Raw genomic sequence first — 23,928 nt, 5'->3', positions numbered from 1 at the left:
TTGTTCTTTGTATTTTTCCATGGAATTTTTTGTGTTTCTTGGCCATCTTTTTGTCTGCATGTTTCCCAAAGCAATGAAAATCTGGTAGTGGTGGTGTTAGTTGACAAGGGGGCTCACTTGCTGCACTTGTTGAGCTCTCCCTACTTGTGCTTAACCACACATTTGCAAAAAAGACACCTTTTCTTTGGTTTTGCACTTTTTGTTAGGTCTTCAATGAAATATTTTGGGGGTTTTGGGTATGATTCATGTTTTTGCTTTGGGGTTTGGAGTTTTTTTGGTGGGTTTTTTTGTTGTTGTTGTTGTTTGTTTGTGGTTTTTTTTTTTTTTATTCCTCTTTCCCCCTTTCCTCCTCCAATCCGTGGATAACACCCTAAATGTTTTCTGAGTATTTGAAGACTTTCGTATATTTTCACTTATAACAAATCTTATGGTGATCCTGAATTCTTTTGGGTCTCGCAATTTTTTCTTATTAATGTTTTAGAGTATAATAGAAATGGATACCAGTTTCTCCTAAAGATTATCATCTTACAGAGCTTGTATACAAATTTTATGCTACAGATGAAGTCGGAGAACAATTTAGAATGTTGCAGAAGTTTTAATAAAATGGGAGAAAGCTGAAAGACTGGGAAATGTCATTGTGATGTACAACAGTGTGAGGAGGAGTTTTAGAAGATTTAGGGAAAGAAATAAGATGAAATATCATATGTTGGAGAAAATGGGAAAAAAGTAGCTGAATATCACAAAATAGTTAAGCCTTTACAAATGTAGTAATATGATATATGGAATAGTAGGGTTTTTTTTGTATAAGATTTTAATCTAAGCTATAGTTATAAAAAGGAAGCAAACAATTCAATGGTATGCATTCTTTATGAACTCTGAGATATACACATATATATCAATATATGTATGTGTGTATATATCAATATATGTATGTGTGTGTATATCAATAAACTCTTAATTTATTAGGAGCTCTGCTTTTCTTCAGGAATTTTTCCAATCAGGTCTATGACCTGAGGATGTTAAAATGATAACCATGGAATGATAGTGCTAAAAAAGGTGTAGTTGAACCAGATGAGTTGGAAAATGCTTTCTAGGCAGAAGTGATGTGTTTATACAATAAACGTATGTGTGTCTCTGGTGCTGGAGATAATAGAAAGTTTCATCAGACCTTGGATTGTGACCCTTAGGCGATGTTGGAGTAGTAGTCTATGTACCCTGAGAAGACATTTCTTAGATTAGAAAATATGGATCTGCAATGATGGATATGCTTCCAGGCATAAGTTGTCTGTTTCTGTAGATACTATACCACTGTTTCCTTGTCAGCACCTTGTTTTAATTCTGCTCGTCGGAGCTGTTTGGCAAGTTCAGGTAGACATAGTGCTGTTTGTGTTACAGATATTTGATCTTGGGAACTTATAGGTGAGGAAATCCCTGTTGGCATTAGTTACGTATTACAAGCTGCCACTTGGGCAACATGATTCTTTTAGTAAAGTCATACAACTTTGTCACAAAAGTAGTTAGACTTTTTTTTCATCCCACTATTCCTGATCAGAGTGCGCCAGGCTTACATTCTTGTCAGCCTATTTTTGTCTAGTTTTTGCAGTCATTACCCTTGGGCAAATACCATCCTTTAACTTTTGCAATCATCTTTTCCCTTTCCTACTATGTTTCCTTCCCCTAGGAACTATTAAGGTAATTCATTAATATTATTTTGCTGTTTTCTTGTGTTGTTAGACTCAATGAAGCAAGTTGATCTAATCTCTCACAAGGCTGACATTTTTGACTAATTCAGTATCTCTTCTCCACTCCTCCTCCACAGTTTAGAGATCATCAGTGTAATCAGTTCATCCATGTAAAAGCTTTGTCAGAACTGCTGTGTTTCAGTGAAACACACTTGAGAAATTCTAAGTTGATTTTTATCAAAAGGATTGTAAATCACTGTGATGATTTCTGTCTCTTGCACTGATGGAATTTTTTTTTGTAGGAGAATGTTTTAGTAATACCCACCTCTACTGCGCGAGCCCTGGCTGGTTTACTATATAATGCACTTTAAATATTTACATAATGCGAATCTTCTTGACAGCTTAATAAGGAACTTCTGTGTCACCTGACTACACACTTAGATGTACTATTTCAGAGCTAGTCATTATTATACAGATTATGTGGGGGGGGGTGGTGGGTAGGATGTATAAATAAACTTGGACAGAGACTGTGTTGTCAGAGTTGGTATTGATGGGTTGGTATTGATGGAAGTTTCCCCTAAATGTGGATGCTTGGAATGGGTGGCAAATCATGATTTTGAGTGTGCTCATTTATATGATCTTACTGATCACTGTTCATAAGAATTCAGGTATCTAGGTATCTCTTTTCCTGCCCCCTCCCAGCCCCCCTTTCCTGAACTTGGGAAACCCTAGTGATATCACACAAAATGTTTTTTTATTTTCCAAAAAATGAAGGAATTTAGTAACTTGAAAAGTAATCATTAATAGCCAGTCCTTTCATGCACTTATGCAAATTGTGGTTGCAGATAGGATTCCATTAACAACTGGGTACTCTAATTCAGTCATTATTTATAGTTGTAGGCCAAGTAAATAGCAAATAGATACCACTTTCAGTTTTCAGCATCAAATGTCTACAGGCTCTGAAAATTCAGACTCCTTAGATCAGTCACAATCCGTTTGATAAAAAAAATCAACTTGGAATTTCTCAGCTGTTTTCTTCATTTGATGTGCAAACTCTTCCAAAATTTTTTAAGTATTTGTCAAATCCTTATGAGGAAAGAGATATCTTTATGAATGTTGGGCACTTCATAATTTACTCTAGTTACTTGTTGTTATCTAGTTTATTTGCAGATGATTGGGCAATAAATCCAATTGGTAAGTTAATGATATACAGTTGACTTGCATAGCATGCACCAAAAATTTTAGTCATAAAACAGTGTTATAATTCAGTTAAATATTATCCAAGAACACACTGGGTTGAAAGTCACTGCTTTGCATAAGCTGTACTTCCCATAAGCTGCAGATTTGGAAAGTGAGGTTCTAAAGCCGTCTTTCAAAGAGATGTGTATAAACACAACTTTTTCAAAGACTCTTTATGGCCAGTACTAGACAGTTAAAGTAATTCTTTTCCAAGTGAAAGCTTGGATAGTAACATAGCTCATGAACAGATTAATATTCTTCTGTGCATTATATTGCTTTGCTCTGACAGGTACTCAGTCATCTACAGGAAGTGAATGCCAAAGCTATAATGGCTCTTCTGTTCCATCTGTGGAACTGTGTGTTTTCAACAACCAGTGTGGAGACAGCAATAATGAGAAACAAGGTAAGTCTCGGTGGGTTTCAACACAAGTGAGATATAAGGACTTTTCTTTTTGTTTTTTTTTTTTTTTTTCTTCCTTCCTTGTTATTTGTTTGGTGTTCATTGTTTTTTTGGGTTTTGTTTGGGCTTTTTTCTTAAGACATTTTTTTCCTGCTTCAGTTTTTTTTTTTTTTCTCTTCCATGCTTAATTTTCAATCTCTATACAGAGCAACAGTTTTATAAGTCTTCATATGGATGTGGGGTAGTAAAGCAAGTGTTTCCTCATTCTTGCCCTCATAAATTCAATGGAGTTTTAATGAGTATTATCTTTTTTCCTTAATTTGTGCTAAAATTTTCTGCTGAAACTTGGGTTTCATCCCAGATACCTAGATCAAAGTATAAGCAACAGCCGCATTTTTTTTTAAGTCTAGATTAGAGGTGAAAAATTTCATCAGTTCCTGAAATGATAATCCCAGTTTAAACTTTGTCACATTCAGAAGCTATGAATACAGTTGTTGATGCTTCCCTTAAAGGAAAGACCTGAGCAATGAGAGTGAATTTTAGCTTCTAGTGTTTGAGTAAATTTGCATCAGAAATCTTTCTCCAGAATACTGTAACATAAAATGATGCTGGAAATTATTTTTTTACAGCGCATAAAATAGTCCTGATCTTTGAGGATCTTTGTTTTGGAGTGCAAAGAAGAGATTTCTCAAAAATTCTAATCTTAACTAAAAGCTTGTCCGAGTTGTTTCACTCACTGTGCAACAGAGGAAGCTACTGTATTTTGGGGTGGCTTTAAGGTTTAGCTTTAAGTAGGTTGTCTTTAGGTGAGCCTGTGTGCATCTGTGCACGCTGAAAAAATGCTAATTAAAGCATGTTAGTGATCACTGAATTCAGTTGAAATCTGTGAATTTAGGTAAACGAGTAAATCCAGGTTCCACAAATTACAATTGTGTACTCAGATACATGTGTTTTTAATCCGATTCTGTGTTTTATCCAAATATGATGCAGATGTATTTGTAATGGGAGTCTAGAGTCAACTCTAGGATACTTGTCCTGTCTGCAAAGGGACAAAAAGAAATTTAAAAAGCTGTATTGGATATCAGTATATCTCATAACTTTCTTGTGCTCTACTAAAATGTATTAAATGCCAATGGCTGCAAATATACCTGTTGAATGCCTTGATGTGTGACTAATATGTCTCAGATTAATGTGTATTTTTATTAGTACCAAAAGAGATGGTTATGTTTTACTGCATAGCCTTGAAATCCTAAAAGTGCTTATTTTTGATTTTGCTAGAAAGAGCATTTCTCCAGGCAGCATTTTCTGTTATGACTGCAGAATATGCAGCAAGAGATACATTCTTTCATTAATTTTTATGGAGTCTCTTTACACTTTTTTTTTGTTGAGGGAATAGTGCTATAGATAAATGCTCTTATAGAAGTATAGAAATTAAATGTTGCTCCAAAGACTAGTTTAGAAAAATGAGCCTATGAGCTCTGTGAAAGACCTCAATGCCAAATAATGTTTTATTTAAAGTATGGATGAACATGAGGTGTGGAATTAGCCTCTGAGTGACAGGCTGTGGATGCTGTGGCTGCTTGGGTAATGTTCTGGATTACTCCAGGAGATAAGCTGTCTGTCAGACATAAAGATACTGATCAGGGTGTCAAATTGAAAATTCATCCTGCTACCATCCCCTCTCATTTGGGATCATTGCAAAATTATTTTTCTGCTTGGGTTTCAGCTCTCTGGTCTCATGTTCATAACAGGTCCCTGCTGTTTTCTATGGGCTGCACTCTGTCTTAAGGGAGTTTCTGCAGTGAAAATATATCAAGTTGAAATTTCAGATGGTGTGTTTATATTGTCATTTTGGACTTCATACATGGATGTCTTGTGCTTTGCCAAAGCATTAGAAAAGAAGAAAAATAAACCCTAGAGTAACTCTTATCTCTGACCAACCATTGCAAAATATTCACCAGGGGATGATTGATAACTAAGTGCTCTTAAAAATATTTTGCTCTCAGAATATCCCAAGCTGAGACTTTATATGCGTACACGCTTGAAACAGAACCTTAAGCTGTAGTCTGTTTCTGTGCCACTTGGGATTTTTCCATAGTGGTTATTTTAAATACTAGGGTTTTTTTTTTTCACAGGAAATTCTGCAAAAAAAAGTATCTAGAACCATCCTTATCTAGAACGCATTCCTTCCTTCTGGCGTTTTTCTCGCTAAGCAGTGACTTTGTCTTTATGAATCTATCTACCAGTAAATTTACAATGTTTGCTTTCAAGCTATATTTTCCATGAAAATGAATATTGCCTTGGAAAAAATGTTCTGGTTTGGACTTTTTTTAATTTTTTTTGTTCTGTTTTTATTTTTTTTATTTTAAAAGGCACAGGTTTTGCTATTTGTAAATACTGATTTTAATTTTTTTCAGCTATGAGAAAATTTCTGAGGAAATATTGAAACTGATCTGGTGCATTTCATGTTATGTGAAACAGATATACCTCAGATTTGTGTTTGATTTTGATGAGAAAATGACATGCTTTTCAGCCACTTAAAAAGCTAAGACATAAAAGCCACAATAAACAGTTGATTGATGAACCAACCTATCTGCACATTAACTTGAGTCTGGAATGGTTATGTGAATTATCTGTTTTCTCCTCTCACCTTATAATTAATTGTTGCAGTAAGTTGATGTGAATATGAAAGCCATGAAATTGAACATCATATAGTGTGACTATAAATGCTGCAGTAGCAACTTTATTTAAAATGATTAGTGAACTGTGATAATACAGAATAAGTAAAAAGCATTAACAGGGGCCCAGAGTGCACACCAATTTGAGAGGAGCATGAAAGTATTGTAGCTCTTATGTCTATTCAGAATCCTGATTAAAAGGCTATCTTAACCCATTCTCCTCTGCTGTGTGAGAAAAAAATGCAATTGAACTGAAAGTTTCCACGCAGTATGTGAAATGTGGAGACAGTCCCACACGCTAGCCTTTCTTGGATGATGAGAGTCTTCGCCTTTCTGTTATGATGCCATGGAGGAGGGGGAGCAAAGTGGTGTCTGGAATTGGGTTTATACTCCAAGTTCCTAAAAATTCATATTGCAAAATGGTGAAATAAACAGCAGTGGAATAAAAAACCCAAACATTTCTGCTATTCAGCTGGTTTGCTGGTTATTTCTTAGTGTCAAGTCTGTTTTTCTGTGCAATAGCCCTGGATAAACAGAGAAGATACTGAAATTCTTCAGCCAATACCTGCAGTATATTTTTAAGAACAGTCTCTGCATGCAAATTATGAGTTTAGAGAGGTTCCTACAAGTAGGTAGCTACACATGTATTTGTAAACAACAAGCATATGTTATAGTGATATAATATATACAGACTAGTTTGTGTTTTGTTTGGCTTTGGGTAGGGGAAGTTGGTGGTTTGTTCTGGTGGTGGGTGGTTTGGTTTTGGGTTTTTTTTTGTTTCTTTTTTTTGTGTGTTCTTTTTTCTTCAATGTTCATTCTCTTGTTGATGTTCTGTTGCCCTGTTTCTGTTTTTTATGATTTAAAATTGCTGTTGCTCACTTTTTTAGGGAGCTATCTGGAGTGTTTCTGGTGTGCCAGTTAAATAGCAACTGATGGTGAGAACGTACACTTTTGCTTCTGTTTTTGAGGTTTTGACTGTTTTGCTTCACTTCAGGTTCCTCCTTTAAGTGTGACTTTGAAAGTGACCTATGCAAAGCTCTTGAGTTGAACTCACAGCCTGGATGGATAAGAAGAAATGGCCTCTCTAGCATGGGACCACCATACTCTGACCACAGTGGGAATGACAGTGGTAAGAATCCTCCTATCCTTTGAAGGAAGTATGGGCCCTTACAAGTTATGTAGTTCTGTATTGCTTATTTACTAATTTCTTGATAGTTCAATTGTATTCTGCTGCATGTTTTCTGAGCACTTGTGTCCAGGTTTTTAGGTGGTCGGAATTACATTAACCCAGAATTCCAGGAAAAAAAAATATTGTATTCCAGAAAGCTACTTTTGTTATCATGGAGGAGCCAAGTAATCAGTCATTAACAGTAACGTTTATCTGCCTGAGTGACCTTTGCCCATTTGTGAGATATAGGGTAATAATTTGTCTTGATGATTGCAAAGTTTAGAAATCAGTATTGGGTCCCCATTTTGAGACTTGCTTTCATCTCTTCTTGGATTGGTGAATGCAAGTGTGTGTATCTTCATCTACGGCTAATATTACTGCTCCAAATACTTTGAGAGAAAATTACTTTGGATCTGTGGATGGCAAGAGCATCTTTTGAGCCAGCTCCTCTCTAGATCTTATTACAGTTCCATTTTGCATCAAAGGCTGTCTCAACTAAGTAATTAATTGTCCCCGTGTTGTGGTTTAAACCCAGCTGGCAACTAAATACCATGAAGCCACATGCTCACCACCCACTGACTGATATCCAGCCTGGTCCCAACTGGGTAACTCCCTCCAGTTTGTATACTGGGCATGACTTGCTGTGGTGTAAATACCCCCTTGGCTAATTTGGGTCAGGTATCCTGTCTCTGCTTCCTCTTGGCTTCTTGTGCCCCTCCTCACTGGCAGAGCATGAGACTGAAAAGCCCTTGATCAGGGTAAGAGCTACTTAGCAACTAAAACATCGGTGTGTTATCAGCCTTGTTCTTAGACTAAAGGCAAAATGCCAGCTACTAGGAAGAAAATAAACTCTATCCCAGACAAAACTAGAACACACTTTTGTTCTCAGACAAAATATGTCCCTTATACCTTTCCAAATGCCAAATTTAATCCTGCTTTCCAAAACCTGTTTTGTTCCTTCTGTAACACACAATTTTCTTCATATCTTTTTAGCTAATTTGAGCCAACTTTTTTAGCTACAGCAAGTACTCTCCTGCTTTCCAAAGCTGTTAGAAGGCTTGTTTATAAGAAACCAAGGAAGGAGGGAAAGAATTTGATGGAGACCTCTAATAATGCAGTAAAGATGTGAGCTTGTTGAAATAATCTCACAAAACTCTTCAATATTCTTCTCCATATTTTCTATTATTCTTTTTGTCTCTACCCACTCGTTCTCACCTCTCCTGTCTACAAGGAGTGCTTCAATAGGACAAGCACCTGAAGGCAGGCATGCGATGCTGGGGAATGTACAGAATATTACCTTATGAGAGATGAAAGTGTCGTGAGACTGATTAGCCTAAAGTGTTTTTAATCTCATTCCTAACCTATGATTATATCTGAGTGTGAAAATCTGTACTGTTCTGAAGCAAGCAATGCCTCCTGTTCATTGCATAAGTTGCCAAACAAAGTTCCATATAATGGTTAATGTAAATTGGTGGTTTAAAGGTGGGAAACTTGCTTAGAAATCAGAAAAATTAAAATAGCACAGAACTAAAAAAAAAAAAAGTAGAAAAAAATCAGCAGAAAACCTCACTCTGTTTTCCTGCAAGTTCTTGTTCCACAGCTGACAATTTTCCCGATGGTCTATAATTAGGAAACTTTATGCAATGTGCTTCTAACTTAATTTTTTCTTGCATATAGCTCTCGAGCACATCCTGATGTACACACTTTGATGCTGAAAAGAAGGTTGCTCTTAAATAAATGTTGATTTAAGGTGATACTGGCATAAAAATTTGAGTAACTACCAATATTTTTCCATAAACATGAGCTTTATTTCAAGTATGTAAGATGTGAAACAGTATGGTTAAAATAATAACAGCTATTCTCATAGCAGACAAGAGACTAATACTATGGAATAAAATAGATAGCAAACTCTTGGATAGAATCAAAGTTATCTAACTAGGCAACAGTCTTACTCTAGTTGTAGTTTCTAGGGTTTCTGTTTGATTGGTAGTATACACCACATCAGTATGTAGCAAAGACCTGAAAGATTTTCTTATAAACAATAAAATAAGTTATCCTTATCCTGTGAAGAACTGGTAGGGAGGGGAAAAGTTAACTTATGCAGACACCTAAAGCCAGTAAAACCATCAATTTGCAAGTGTTTGTTACAGAGGAAGCAAGCAGTTCAGTCACCTGTATCTTCCCATTTACTTGTTTTGGGAGCTTAGACACCATTGCACCTTCCAGGTCTGAATTGTGTGGTAGCCATATTAATCTAAGTTATTTTGATCAGTTAATAGAAAGCTTGAATACTTTTACCTTTTCATCTTTTTTAAGAGGCTTTGTACTCAGATTGTGAACTGAATGGCTAAGAAGATTTAAATGTATTTGGTTGTTTTGTTTTTCCACCTAGAGAATGGCTAAACTGTACTCATTTTCTGAATGCTGGTTCTAGCCACCTAGGAAATATTTATGTTCTTATGGCAGCTATTCAAGTTTTTCCACTGCTGGTGACTCAACAGACTATGTAATCAGTTTTATGTTGGTTCCTGCTTAAAAAAACAAATTATATTGTATGATGACAACTGAGCAGATTATGGCAGAGTATTAAAGGGAAGAGTTCCTGCCATCAGGATAACACACACACATAAGCAGAGCAAAGATCACTTGGTAGGTGTAAATCCTTTGATTTATGTAATCATTTACTCAAACCCAACATGATTGTTTAGCTCTGTTTCTTCTCATGTTTTTTTTAGTTAAAAATGTAGTTGAACAGAATAGTGGTTTTCAAGACCACTTAAAAAAAACCCAAACAATGAACAACAAAACTAAACACAAAACAAAACATAACAGCTTTCAATTAGTAAAACCAGGTTATCTATGCAGAGGTTTAATGTAAAATCACTGTGGTAGGTGAAATCTGACCTTGTTTGAGTTTTACACATTTAGGGAACTAAAGAAAAGTGCAATATTTATGGAAGCTGGAACCCACTGAAACACACTGGAGTCAGGGAGTACCAAGCCATCTGTTGTGGGCAGGAAGAATATCCTTGCAGCTGGCAGGCTCTGAAAATGTTGCATGGACAGTCATGAAAGGCCTAAAACCATGCGTGCCAGTGATCTGATAGCAGGCTGCAGAATGCTCTTCTGTGGGAGATAGCTCAGCTGGGTCCAGCACTGAACTACTCTTATGGGCCTTTGTCAGTGACTTCCCAGTTCTGTGCAAGGATGAGAGGTCAGGGCGGGCACAGTTTTGTAAATGAAGTATTCAGATGTTTTTGAATGTCCTCTGATACTTGGTTTCTGCAATAATCTTTGCTTTTAGGACTTCACTATTATTACTATTATTCCTTCAGTCCAACTTCGCTTTTTTCTCCTTCATCTGTATGCTTTCACTTACATAATCATGTCATATCAGGGGAAAACAGTTTCAAAAAAAACCCTAAAACAAAAACCCTGCCCAAAAAAAAACACCCTAAAACAAACAACCCCCCCAAAACAAATAAAAAAAAAAAAACAAAAAAAAACCCCCACAAAATGCAAAACCCCATGCTGAACATTTATTTTTTTTATGATCTATTTTATTTACTTCCTTGCATCCTTTAACATCTAACATCTCCAAAATCTTCATGTTCAGGAAGAGAAAAATTTTGACTAGCAGCATTTGAAATCCTAAAATATTTGCTATCCAAAAATAGGGTGGTTGCTGTCTATCTTTTGGAATATCTGAAACAATATTATCAGGAAGGGACACAATCGGTCAAAAGGCATAACAACAAGAATATTTCACTAGCTTGTTCAGCTGTTATCTTTCCAAGTAAGACAAAGCTTTGATTTAGACTTGTATCCTGGTTTCAGTAGTAGCAGTCATTTTTCTCCTTCTTAGTATCTGGTGCAGTGCTGTGGTTTTGACTTTCAGCCTGGGAACAGCGCTGATAACACCAATGTTTTTGGTTACTGCTCAAATGTTTGGTCTGGCCAAGGACTCTCTGAGCCTCGTGCTCTGTCAGGGAGGAGAGGAAGCCAGGAAGAAGCAGAGACAGGACACCTGACCCAAACTAGCCAAAGATGTATTCCATACCACAGCACCCAGGATGTAACCGAGAGTTACCCAGAAGGGCTAGTTCACTGTGGGGTTGGAGGAGGTATTGGTCGGTGCTTGGTTGGGCGGGGTGGGGCGCGTTATGAGGTGTTGCTACTGCTGAACCCAGGACACCTTGTTTTCTGTAAATGGAAAGATAATGGTATCTTTAATGGTAGTGAGGAGATTCGGGAGACAATTCTTTATATTTGGAGTGTATGCAGGGATGCCACAACCTGTTCTCTGCAATGACACAATTTTCTGGGCAGCCAAAAAACTGACCCATCTCCTGTGGAACAGAACACCATTACCACTATAGCCTCCTCTCCCATCTTCCACCACTTCCTTAGAGACTTGAAGTGTTATAATAAATCTGCATTGTTTGTCAGAACAGTTTGTTGTTTGGGCATGGAATATGTGATCTATTCAGTAATTGGAGTGTAAGCTCTTTGCTCAGCTTCCTGAGTCAGTCTTACTTTGTCGCAAAATTTTGCACTTACGGAGTATTCAAGCCATCAGCACATGAAATGTTTTGGAAACCTATATCACATTTCATCAGGAATGTGGAACAAGACTATCTCAATATTTAAGATGAACGAAAACTTGGCACAAGAATAGCTCCAAGCATCATATGAATCTTTTCTGGGGAAAAGCTAACTGTTTTTTCAGTTATTAATTTATAGCCACTTCTTGGTTTGCTGTTATATTTTACATAACTTTTCTCCAAACTTCTAAGATTGCTTTTTTTATTCTTTTTAATAGCTTATTTCCTCTCATTGTCCTCTGAAACACGTTCCTCTTCTGCAACTTTAAGGACCAATGTTTTCCTTCCAACTAATGAAGAACACTTTTGCCAGGTACTTCAATGCATAGTCCTTTAATTTCATTGTTTCTTATGGTACTTCATTAGAATAATTGGACCTTTTTTGTCCTAGGTTACATTTCATTATTGGATCAGCCAAATGAATGGAACATTGATGGTGGGGATTCAGAAGCGCTCTGAAGATACTATTACAAATATCTGGCAAGTTTCAGGAGAACTGCAAAATCAGTGGAAAGCAAATACCATCACAATCAATAGCACTGAAAAGTATGAGGTTGGTAAATTGAGATCACTGTAAATTGCACTTGTTAGATGGTTTCTAAATTGTGGGGTTTCTAAGAATTCAAACATAAATATTTTTAAATGGAGTGCATTATCATGAGGTAAAAGGGAGGGAAGCCATTTGGAAGTTCGTAGTTGCCATTAACAAATATTGCTGCTTCTTTTCTCTTGGTGCAGTAAAACTAATGACAAACTTTGCTTAAACTGTGCATGCATATTAAATAAACTGTCTCACTGCACCATAAACTATCTATTTGCCAATAGAGGTGATATACTTGGGGTCCCTACTTTCAATACAGTATTCCCTTAGATGCAATCTGATTGTACCGATAAATTCAAGGTTTAATTTAGGGGGGGAAATACTATTCTACACTGTAAGATACTGTTCATATCTCACACATGTGACATGCTTCAGATGACAAACACGTCACTTTATCTACACATCTTGCCTTTGAACCTTGATCAGGGAACGTATGCATATGATTTTATTTCGCTTAAATCTGTTGAAAAGCCATGCAAGTGTCATAGTCTACTTACTTCAATGTTTTTACATGTGTCTTTACATAAACATTAGCATAATAAATATAACTTAGGCTATAATGTGGATGATGTATACTCACTATTATGCATAACACTGGAGGGAAAGTGGAGAGGAGAGAAAAAAATCAAAGACATTTCCTCCTATAGAATTTATTGTGGAAAGCACATAAACCTGAAGGCATGAGAGCACAACGTCATTCAATAAACACGTGAGTAGCATAAATACTTGACTGCAAAGGTAACATTGGTCCACAGCATCCAATAAGATCTGCTTTTTTGAAGTAATATTTGTCTGTTCAACCTTGATTGAGAGTTTGTCATGAGGTACCTGTACCTAACTCAGTACAAGTATTGATGTCGCTACTTGTCAATAATTTACCTCTACCTGATATGAATGTATGTATAGCAATATGAGATTGTACTGGAAGGGTTTACTTCTAGATCTATTTTTTTCATCCTTCATGTTTAAAAAATTGAGAGAGTCTAGGAATGGTTAATATAATATGGTATTGTCTTCCACTAAATTGCTGGATCAAATTCTAATTGGATTATTGCTTTCAAACCTTGTTATCCTTTGGCCTGTATAAAGTGAACTGATGGGTACAGTCCAGCTTTAAAGAGGCATGTGTCAAACTTACTGCAGTAATCATTACAATTGGCTAAAGGAATGTAGCTGGGCACTTCCTGAAACCTAGAGCCTGAAGTTGAGCAGACTTTCTTTGGCTGCTAGTTTTTCCTTCAGGGACAATTTGCAAGATGCTGTTCATGCGAGTGAATGCACTTTACTTGCCCTTTTGCACTTGTTCTTTTAATATGCAAAGATCTTTAGCCTACTGGGCTATCTGTGGCATTTTTCAAGGTAGCATTTTGATGATTAATGTTTGCATGGAAGAAAATGAATAGGGGAAAAAACATGTTTTCAGGTGTGGACATTTTGGGATAGGGTGCTTGAATACTTTTGTCAGTTTTGCAAGCACAGCTGAAGGAGATTTTAATTAAAATCAACCTCTGCTGCTTATTTTTGCTGATTTTGATGCTGACGATTTAATACTTTTGTATCCCTACTTAAGAAAAAAAAAGGTCTTGATTATCTACATGAGAAAGGGGATTTAGTTTTGGCTTTCAAAAATATCCACATGTATAGAATTCTGAAATGCAAAGATTATCACTGTTTTAATTACTCAACACATGGCAAGCTCAGTATATCTGGTTTGACTGGGTTTTGGAGATCTGTGGTTGGCCAGTCTCCTTCACCATCACTGCAGAAAAATTGCGGTACTTTCTGCATTCACAAATATAGATTGAAATCTACCCTCAAGACAGCAATATAAAATATTTGTGACTTTTTGTATATAGGAGACTTTGTTAAGGGGAAAAAAACCCCAACTGCTATAACATTAGAGCAGAATAACGGTTGAATAAGGGTGAATAACTCCTCATGGTTTGTTTTGGATAAAACTTGATGAAAGTCCTCTGACTAATGGTGCTTGCTGCTCTGAATTGGTTCAGGTCTTTGATCAATTCTGCAAAACACCAGAAAATGTTAATATTTCCAGTCTCTGGTGGAATAATGGCTTGATAAAACACAAAAGCCCTTGTATTTCTTAATTGTAGGGACTTTTGCTTTAATTCATTGTTATTGTTTTCATATCTTCCCTGTTAAATGCTGTTTCACACTTGAGTTGGATGATTAGACTATGTATCTATGCTGACAAGTTAGAATGGTAATCCTACAGAATTGCTGAGTGCTTTCAGTTCTCATATTTCTAACAAACTATGGACTAGACTGGCATATCTTGGAAGGCTGTCTTTCCTCTTGTCTGTGGCACTGATGAATGCCATTTCTTGTTGATTTGCTGTTCATCTCTGCAGGTTATCTTTTGGGGGATGGTGGAGACCCAGAGACAAGATGAAACTGTTGCCATTGATGATATCACTTTCAGTGAAGGCTGCTCTTTGGAGTGTGGTAAGAACACCTGTTTTTCAGGATTCACATCATTTTACTTTGTCTTTCACTTGGATTAAAAGAGAAAATACAAAGAAAAACCTTCTGACATCTGAAGTTTTTCTTAACTCTGTTTTTATCTGGCTCATTTTCATTCCCCTAAACCATCATCTGTCTTATCGCATCTAAACACAAATTATGACAATAAATGCCTTAAGAAATCTGGTACAGTATAAATGTAAATTCCTGCAGCAAGGACAGCACCAAGGCCTAAGTGGGCAAAAGAGATCTGCTGGTTTTGGCTAAATTATGTTCAGCCAGCTAAGGAAATATTTTGGAACTGACTTAAGGGAGGTTCTCAAAGAATTTGTATATAATTTTTTAAAATGTGTGAGAGTCCTGGTCTTTAGCTATGTGGTGGGTAGTGTGGCTATTTTGTTCTGCTCTACTGTTCCAAGATCTGTAATGTCAGACTAGTCAGCTCTGCAGCCAGACCATCTCTGTATGTAGGGGTTCTCTTGCAAAACATTTCCTATTTATCTTTTCAACCCAATGTGTTTTTATGGGAAAGGAATGCTACCTATCCCAGCATAAACTAGATTGCTTGCTTCTCTGTGTTACACAAGGAGATTGCATTGTGGCACCCACGTCATATCCTCAGGTGAGTCCAGTCCTGTTTCAAAGTGACTCTTGTTTTCCTGCTTTGAAGTCTTAGCACTGAGGGTTCAGTCTTAAATTTAGCTTGAGGTATGGAATGCAGTGTTTGATACAGATCAAGTCGGGTTACATGATTGATTTTTGTGTACTGTGGTCTAAAATAAAGCTCTCCAGGTTTCCCAGTAGGAAAACTACTGGTAATAGAGGCACCTTTTTAACATATAAGTGCTGAACTTAATGTTGTAGGCAGATCACAGTAAGAGCAAACCTTAGTGTAATGCTTCAGGCAGGCATACATATTTATTTCAAAGGAGATATATATGCTGAGGACCTGAAGTTTCAGGTAACTAAACTTGGTCATGTAAGTTTCTCCATGTTTCAACTTCTTCTCAGTGGAGAAATATAGAAACAAATATTTTATAACTATTTTCATGACAGCGCCTATCTTGCTTTTCTGCTTTGGAGATGTTTTCTGGCAGTACTACTTAAATGAGCAAGGATGCTAATTTAAAGCTTTGGGCATACTTGTGTAAGTTTGCAATATGCCTCCTTTGAGAAAATGATTCCAGGAACCTGTATAATTGCTTAAGCAGTTCCTGCATGAGGAAAGAAATCTCTCTGTACAAATGTATAGGGTTTTTCTTACAAAGTGTTTCTAAAGCAAACAAAAAAGGGAACAAAATCAGCTAAAAGGCTGAAAGAGCTGGGGGGGGGGGGGGGGTGGAGGGAAATGGGGGGAAAAAAAATTGAAACAAACTAGGTGTTACTTACCAGAACTTATAAATCTAGGCGTTAATCTTCTCATACATGGCAGCTGTTGAACTACTGCCTATATTGTGACATACAGATTGACCTACTGCACTGTTAGGAAGAAGTTCTTTATTGTGAGGGTGAGGAGGCACTGCAAGAGGTTGCCCTGAGAAGTTTCGGATCCCCCAGCCCTGGAGCTGGTCCCTTCCAACCCGAACTGTTCTATGATTAAGTACCTCAGGTATATTCTAATAAGAACCAGTTCTTATTCTATGCCTCCCTATAGGGAAACTTCAGCTTCATTAGGGGACATCTAAATTGTTCACAGTAGCCAAAAACAGGGTCAAAGGATCTTAATTTTATGCTTGAAAGAGGAGCTTCACTGATTATTTCTTTTCAATAATTAAAACAAAAGGTCAGATTAATGGTTGCTTAAATTTGAAATCTTTTTTGTCTAATCATTATGGGATGTATGTATAAAAAGACTTTAAATGAAGATCACTTTAATTGCATGGAATTTGTAGTAAAAATTTCCGTTTTTAATGTACCCTTCATTTACCCATTGTAAATGCATATAAGAAATGACCTGTGTATTTGTATTCATTAGTATGACTGCTTTGCTTCTAGGTCATGAGTAAAATAGCTTAAGAATTTTTGCTTTTGAGAGTTTCTTGATACAAATTGTGGTGGCTAAACGTAACTGCAATTTTGTTTAGTTTTAAGTTATTTCTTCCCATCTATTCCTTTGTTGTCTCCTAAACTGCCAGCCTTCGGTGTCCTGTCCAGTTTTGCAAGACAGTAAACTTTATCTATTAAAACACTACCCAACAAATTAAAACCTTATCTTCAGTATAGCAATTTAAGATACTCTATATAGTTTTTAAATTTTTCCAACAGCTGTCAAATTGTTTAATTTATCACTCAAAACCACCACAGCTTTTTATTAAATAAGAATTCCATAGCTGTCAAATAGAAAATATTAAAGTTATGCTCTAAACCATATGTAACATAAAATACCCTCTAATTATACCCTCAGTAGACCTATTCAAAGGCTTGATAATCTTATTCAAGTGTCTGATTGCCCTGCAGAACTCCCTTTTAACTCCTGATTAATTATATATGTGAAGAACCTCACTTCTTGTTGTTCTGATCTTGCAATAAGGGTGAAAGCAGAGATTCCCAAGTCATGAGAGTGGAATGCTAGCAGGAAGAATGAGGTTTTTTGTCCTTAAGTGACTTGTAATGAAAAATGGCATGCCTTCTCTGCAAAGTTGCTTTTTTTATTTATTTTTTTTTAACTGGGGTGATCATATATCTATTACTTGTGATTTATAAATTTTGACAAAAATCCAGTATAAATATACAACTGAAAAAAAATCTCAAATGTAATTCTGTAGTTAACTGTAATTATGCAAAGATGTAGCCTTAAATATCACAGGTGCAGAACCAGTATACTGATCTTACTGTTGTCTGACATGCTGCAGAATTAAGAGCTGGAAAATGGGAATTTTGTCCCAAGAGACTGAGATATTGATAAAACAAACAAACAACATCAGAAATATTTACAGCTATATTAGGAAACCCAGAATGAACCAAAATGTTTTGTTTCAGTAATTAAAAAGCATCGAAAGAGCTTTATTCATTCTGAGTGTATTGGTAAGTATTTTCAGATGCTGACAAAATCTGTCCTTTTCTAGACCATTTTAGAATGTCTAATTTTTTCATGGGAAATTAGATTTTCTCAAGCTCTTCTCACTTACTACACTCAGTTTGGAAAGTAGTGCACACATTCATGCAACATTGGAGAAAGGAATAAAGGAGAGGTTAGTAGCATCAGCTGGACAGGACATTTCACTGAGATGTTAGTTATGTGAATAACACAGTAACTCTGAGATGCAGTAAGCAGTAATGTTTGTGTATATTAATACAAGATTTTTAGTTCGGAATCTCCATATTTTCTCTGAGATACCCTTGACGATATTTTTTTTTTTTAACCAGAAGGTTGCCTTTTTCCTGCAATAATACTAGGAAATGGAATTTCCATTATCATAGAGCAGTGGGCTTGAACACTTCCAGGGATGGGGTATCCAGGACTTGTCTGGGCAACCTGTGCCAGTGTCTCACCACTCTCCCAATAAAAAAAAAATAAATCTTCATATGCAATCTAAATATATCTTCTTTCAATTTAAACTCATTGCCTCTTATTCGGTCATTGTAGACCTTGATAAAAAAGACTCTGTATCTTTCTTACAGGCCCCCTTTAAGTATTGGAAAGCCACAGCATCCCCCTGGAGCCTTTTCCAGGCTGAACAACCCCAACTCTCTCAGCTTTTCTTCAAGGGGAGGTGCTCTAGCCCTCTAGTTTTTGTGGCTCTCCTCTGATGCACTCTAATAGGTCCACATCTTTTCTTATGTTACCCAGAGCTGGATGTAGTATGTCAAGTGGGGTGTCAAGAGAGCAGGATGGAGGTGAAGAACCTGTTGCCTTCCTGGCTATACTTCCTTTGATGCAGCCAAGGATGTGATTGGCTTTTTGGGCTTCAAGTGCAACTTACTGACACATGTCCAGTTTTTAACCCACCTTCCCCAAGTCCTTCTCTGAAGGGCTGCTGTTGATCAGTTAATGCCTCAGTCTGCACTGATAGTAGCATTTCCTTGACCCAGGCTCAAGATTTTGAACTTGGCATTGTTAAACTTCATGAGGTTTATATGGGCCCAGTAGTCAAGTCTGTCAAGGTCCGTCTGGATGACATCTCTTCTCTCTAGCATATCAACTGGACCACTCAGCTTGGTGTAATCTGCAGAATTCCTGAGGGTATACTCAATTCCACTATCTATGCATAATGAAGATATTTAATAGTGTTCCTCAAGCGTCCCTGTATGGACCCTTGGGGAATACCACTCATTACTGGTTTTCAAACAGATGTTCAGCAATTTACTGTAACAGTTTAGACCACTGGATGAACATCCATTCAATTCCTTATCCATCTCTCTAATTGGAAGTAAAAATGTTGAGGGTGACTGTGTCAGAGACCTTCTAGAAGTTCAGTCAGATGGCATCCATACCTTTCATGTTGTCCACTGATGCAGTGACTCTATTGTAGAAGATCAATAAATTAGACAGGTATGATTTGCCTTTAAAAAGTTATTGAAAATATCTGGTGATATATTCGGAAATCTTTTGGTTCTAGAAAGAAGCATTCTGTTGCAAATATTATGTAGATGGTGCTGAGTTTAACCTCTCAGAAGTGATTTTTCTGTAGCTATCACCTAGAAAAGTAAAGAGATATTTCTTGTTATTACATGTAATTTTTATGTTTCCTGGCAACTATTTCCATGGAAGTGAATTCATGAAGGTTGCATAGACTGGCTGACATAAATAACACTCCATTGCTCTGAAAGAAGCATCCTTCTTTAAGGAATGATTTTTTTTTTTTTTTTTAAATAATATCATTAATGATGGCAACCTGAAATACTAGACAGTGCTTGGTAATGATTTTGAAGTAACTAGAAACAGAAATGTTGTCAATTAATTTAACAAGCATATGCTTGTAATAGGAAGTAGTCTCATAAATAATGACTTCTTAAGAAGTGATTGTCTTTTAGCACTACAGACTTCCAGTTTTAATCTCAGTGTATGTGAGTGGCATTCAGATCAGCTGGCTGAGCCTGCTGTGTGGGCACAACTGCAAGCCGGGCACAAGATTTTCTCCTATTCCTTCCCAAAAGATTGGAGCAACAATACTGAAGGTGAGAAATTTAAGTTAATGCACAGTTACTAGCTGTAATGAAGAATATGGTGCTTTTTTGGACAAGATGGTGACCCAATACAGAACCAGAACAAAACCATGAAAAGTAATTGTATGTATTTTGTACTCAAATTAAGTTTTGCTTTGATCACACTAAGGGCACTGTGAACACACATGCTGCTAAAACATGAAAGATCTTAATCTAAGAATCCCCGTATAAATCCCAACTAGTACTTGATTTATTCTCCTGTTAATTCTTTGTATGAGAACTATGCAAAAATTTAGTGAAATTATATCAAATCCATCTATGCTTTTGGCTTTGGCACTTGGCAGTTTTACTTGGGTAGTAGCAGAATGTTGGAGCATCCGGTCAGAAATTTCACTTTAAATTTTAATTTGGGAAGATGAGAAACATTTGATATACAAAATAGTTTATTACTCCTAAAAACAATAAAATTAGTTCAGTTACAATTTTCAGAAGTAAAGAGCAGCTCTTGGTTTTGAAGTCATTGTGTACTACTTGTCTATAGGTTCATAAGAGACTTTTATATCCATTAAGCTTTCAAAAACCTAAGTGTTGTAATGTGAAATGGAATATCCTTGCCAGCTAAGTGTTTGGCTTGTCTACTGAGACTGCCTTCAAAGGGGTTAAGTAGCACTAGTTGTAATATAAAAAAATTTTGATGTAGCGTTGAAGAATTGACAACAAGGAGATTACTGCCTGAACTTTGAGCCCACAGAAGTGGAGTACATGTCATTGATAGCAGGAGAATGGATGCTTAGATATTGTTTTCATTTTAGAAAGACTTTTAAAATACATTTTAGTATACATTTCAACATACTCAAATAAGCCAAATTATAATGGAATAACAGGAAAAGTAATTATGTACACTCTGTTAAGATGAATTTTTGCATGTTAACATTTATATACAGCAGAAAGCATATAGACTGGTAAATAAATTTATTTTCTTCCCTCATCTTTAAACAAAACAAACAAAAAGACACATCACCTTTCAGTTTCCACTGGGATATCTAACAAAAATGGAACTTCTCATTTGATGCCTCCCTGAAGTGTGTTGTTATCAGTGCCATACCTTAACATCATATCTCAAGGACTAGTAATGGTTATAAATTTTCCTTTTATGAAAATATTGTCATAAAAGGACAGGAAACATACTGAAAATTTTTAAGTGGCTTTTAAAGGACCAGGTCACAAGCAATGTCTGAAATAGACCCCATTTTAAAGTACCTGTTGTATTGGTGCTTGGGCATTATTGTATAAATACACAACATTAGCTGAGTAAGCTGAACATATAATGCAAACAACTGCTTGGGAACATTGCTTGTGCTTCTGTGTCACAAAGGAAAAAAGATAATGTGAGAAGATATAAGTGTCAAAACAACACACAGAATTTAATCATTAACATTAGAATGTACTGAAAAATCTGAACTATGATTGCTCACCTCTAAATATAGTCAGTATTTCTTTTCACACAAATTTGTTGACGCATAACTGAAGAAGTTGAATATTAAGTAAAATTATAAAAACTAAAGACATGGTATGCAAACTGCAAAAATGCCACTCTTTGGGGCTCAAACTTGCAATGCAAATAGAGCTTGACTAAGGTTTAGTTTCTGATTTTGATCAAAGCTTTCATTACTACAAATAGCAGAGAGGTAAGAAACTAAATTATAAAGCTGAGGTCTAGACAACTATATTTATAAAGAAAGGATTGTTTATAGGCTTTGCATAATCCTCTTTCCTAGTATTCTTAAATTTAATAAATATTTTCTGTTCTCGATATTTGTTCTTTTATTGCTTTTCTCCAGTGTTGTATTATAGGAATTTCCGCTGTAACTTTTCTTCCTAATTTCTCTAGTGTCAAAAGTTTTTACAGAGGTTTTATATTCCTCTGCAATGCTGTTCAGAAAATATTTTGTTGTTGCTCTTTATTGATGTTTCTAGCATGCTGTATAATTTGCATAGTTCATTCTTAAATTGGATTAATCTAGTTTTTTAGATCTGGGGTAACACTTCTTTAATGAGAAACTAATGAAACCAAAGCTCTGCATAATAAAAAGAAAGGTTATGAGATGCAAAAATAAATCAAAGGAAGTGCTGTGTTTTTTAATCAAATTATTTCGGATAACTAATAATAAAAATCTCTCTTTTAATATGAAAACACAGCCAAATCATTGCTTATGTGATTGTATTAAATTACTCTTTTTCTGTCCTTCCCCCCTCTGTCTTCTCCCACCCAACATTTCACCCATGACTTCTGAGTTCATGAAAATTCACCTTTGTAGAGTAAAAATAGTGGCAGTTCAGATTTCACCCCTTCGTTCCTCAGAGTGGTTGAGTTGGAAAGTTGTAGAGGATTGGTTCAGAGACAACAGTTCTCTACTGGGGCGGAAAACTTGCCAGAAAAGGAGAGGTCCCACTCTATGGCTCACTTTTAATTGGAGCCTCAGCTGTTACTCTAAAACTAATATCATAGATTCAAAGTCATGTAGGTTGTGAAATAAAGCATGGATTAAAGCAGAAGGAGTGTCAAAATATGCGAGTTAGAAAATTATTAAGATGGAGCCAATCAGAAATATACTTACAGGCTTTGAGACAGCCATGAATGTATTTTTTTTTTCTGGGACTACTGTTCTACTTCTAAAAACATGGGGAAGTTTGGTACTTCAGAAACAGGAAGTAGTGAAAATTCAAGAGAAAAGATCAGAGCATAATCACAGTAACATGGTATGCATTGTACTGGACTGAGGGAAATTCAGAGCTTAGAGAAGAGCTACAAGGTTTTGTTAAACTGATGTGATTCTACTTTTACAGGTCATAGGCATGAGGGGGAAAAAAACAATAATCAGCCCCCCAGTATTTTTAGGACAGGAGTTTCTTAGGCCTACTCTTAGAAATGAAGACTCTAATTTTTCTCAGACATTCCTAACACTTGCAGAAAACATATTCCTTGAGGAACTGCCAGTATCCCTTGTGGACACACTGTCATTCTTGATATTTCATAGAAATTTTATCTAGTGCTACTCATTTGCTCTCTTATCTGAAAAACATATTGACTCCCTTTTGCTCTGTTTTTAAAAATTCAGGAACTTAGGGGAAAGAATGTTGATTACTGTTAGGATCTCAAAATAAAAATGGTCAGTTTTCAATGGGAACAAAGAATTCTGAAAATAGTGAATCTGCAGTGTAAATTTTAACGTTGATGAAAATTTCTCATAAGGCAGTAGCCATAGAAGGGTAGATGCCTTGTTGATCTCTGTCAAACAGAATGATGACTTAAATCCATAGTGCTTCTTTATATCCATGTTAGCAGTTGTGGCATGAAATTATAAACCTATTTCCAATGAAATTGTAACCACATATTTCACTGTAAAATGTTGCATAACAAAGATTAAACTGACAATAAAAAGAGAAGAATGTGGTCCCTTATAAAAATGTTTTCTTTGTGAAATGACACCTTCTCCATTAAGCTTTAAATAAATGCAACATCTGTATTAGAGAACTTGCATTTGGAGACATGAACACAGAAACAACACACTTAAGACCTTTAATCAGTCCTTGTTTATTAATTTAATAGCTGCTTCAGAAGGCAGCAAAATATTCAGTGACTCAGGGGTGGGGAGAAGAACATGATATTTGGTAAAAACTATTCAGCCTTTTTATTTCTGACAAATTAGACACCCTTGAAAGGATGCAGTACTCCTTCAGATCTCTGTAGGGATGCTTTTTATAAGGGGCAGTAGGTCAAGAAGAGCACAAATTGCTTTTCTGCTTCAGATAGACAATATTTTCTCAACATTTTGTTAAGGAAATTCTGGCTGAGAAGTGAAGACCTCGATTGCATGGTGGAGATGCTCCTGCCACCAGTACCAGTAAAGCAAAATACTTACCCTTGCCTCCTTCTTTTTTTTTTTCTTTTTTTCATGAAGAGTC

At 36.1% G+C, this 23,928-nt stretch overlaps 1 protein-coding gene across 1 annotated transcript in view; it reads left to right on the top strand.

Annotated features, from left to right (window-relative positions):
• Positions 1 to 3,161: 3,161 nt before the first annotated feature.
• Positions 3,162 to 23,928, top strand: part of MALRD1 (MAM and LDL receptor class A domain containing 1) — a 246,477-nt gene continuing 225,710 nt past the window's right edge. The window contains exons 1-6 of the mRNA XM_031052491.2: positions 3,162 to 3,324; positions 6,994 to 7,128; positions 11,990 to 12,084; positions 12,163 to 12,324; positions 14,745 to 14,838; positions 19,831 to 19,974. Of these exons, the coding sequence (XP_030908351.2) occupies positions 3,162 to 3,324; positions 6,994 to 7,128; positions 11,990 to 12,084; positions 12,163 to 12,324; positions 14,745 to 14,838; positions 19,831 to 19,974 (793 nt within the window). The remainder of the gene's footprint in view (positions 3,325 to 6,993; positions 7,129 to 11,989; positions 12,085 to 12,162; positions 12,325 to 14,744; positions 14,839 to 19,830; positions 19,975 to 23,928) is intronic.

Source organism: Melopsittacus undulatus, chromosome 1 (genome assembly GCF_012275295.1).
Source record: "Melopsittacus undulatus isolate bMelUnd1 chromosome 1, bMelUnd1.mat.Z, whole genome shotgun sequence".
In the NCBI taxonomy this organism is placed as follows: domain Eukaryota; kingdom Metazoa; phylum Chordata; class Aves; order Psittaciformes; family Psittaculidae; genus Melopsittacus; species Melopsittacus undulatus.
Note: the sequence above shows the minus strand (reverse complement) of the source record. Positions and strands in the feature narration are given on the sequence as shown.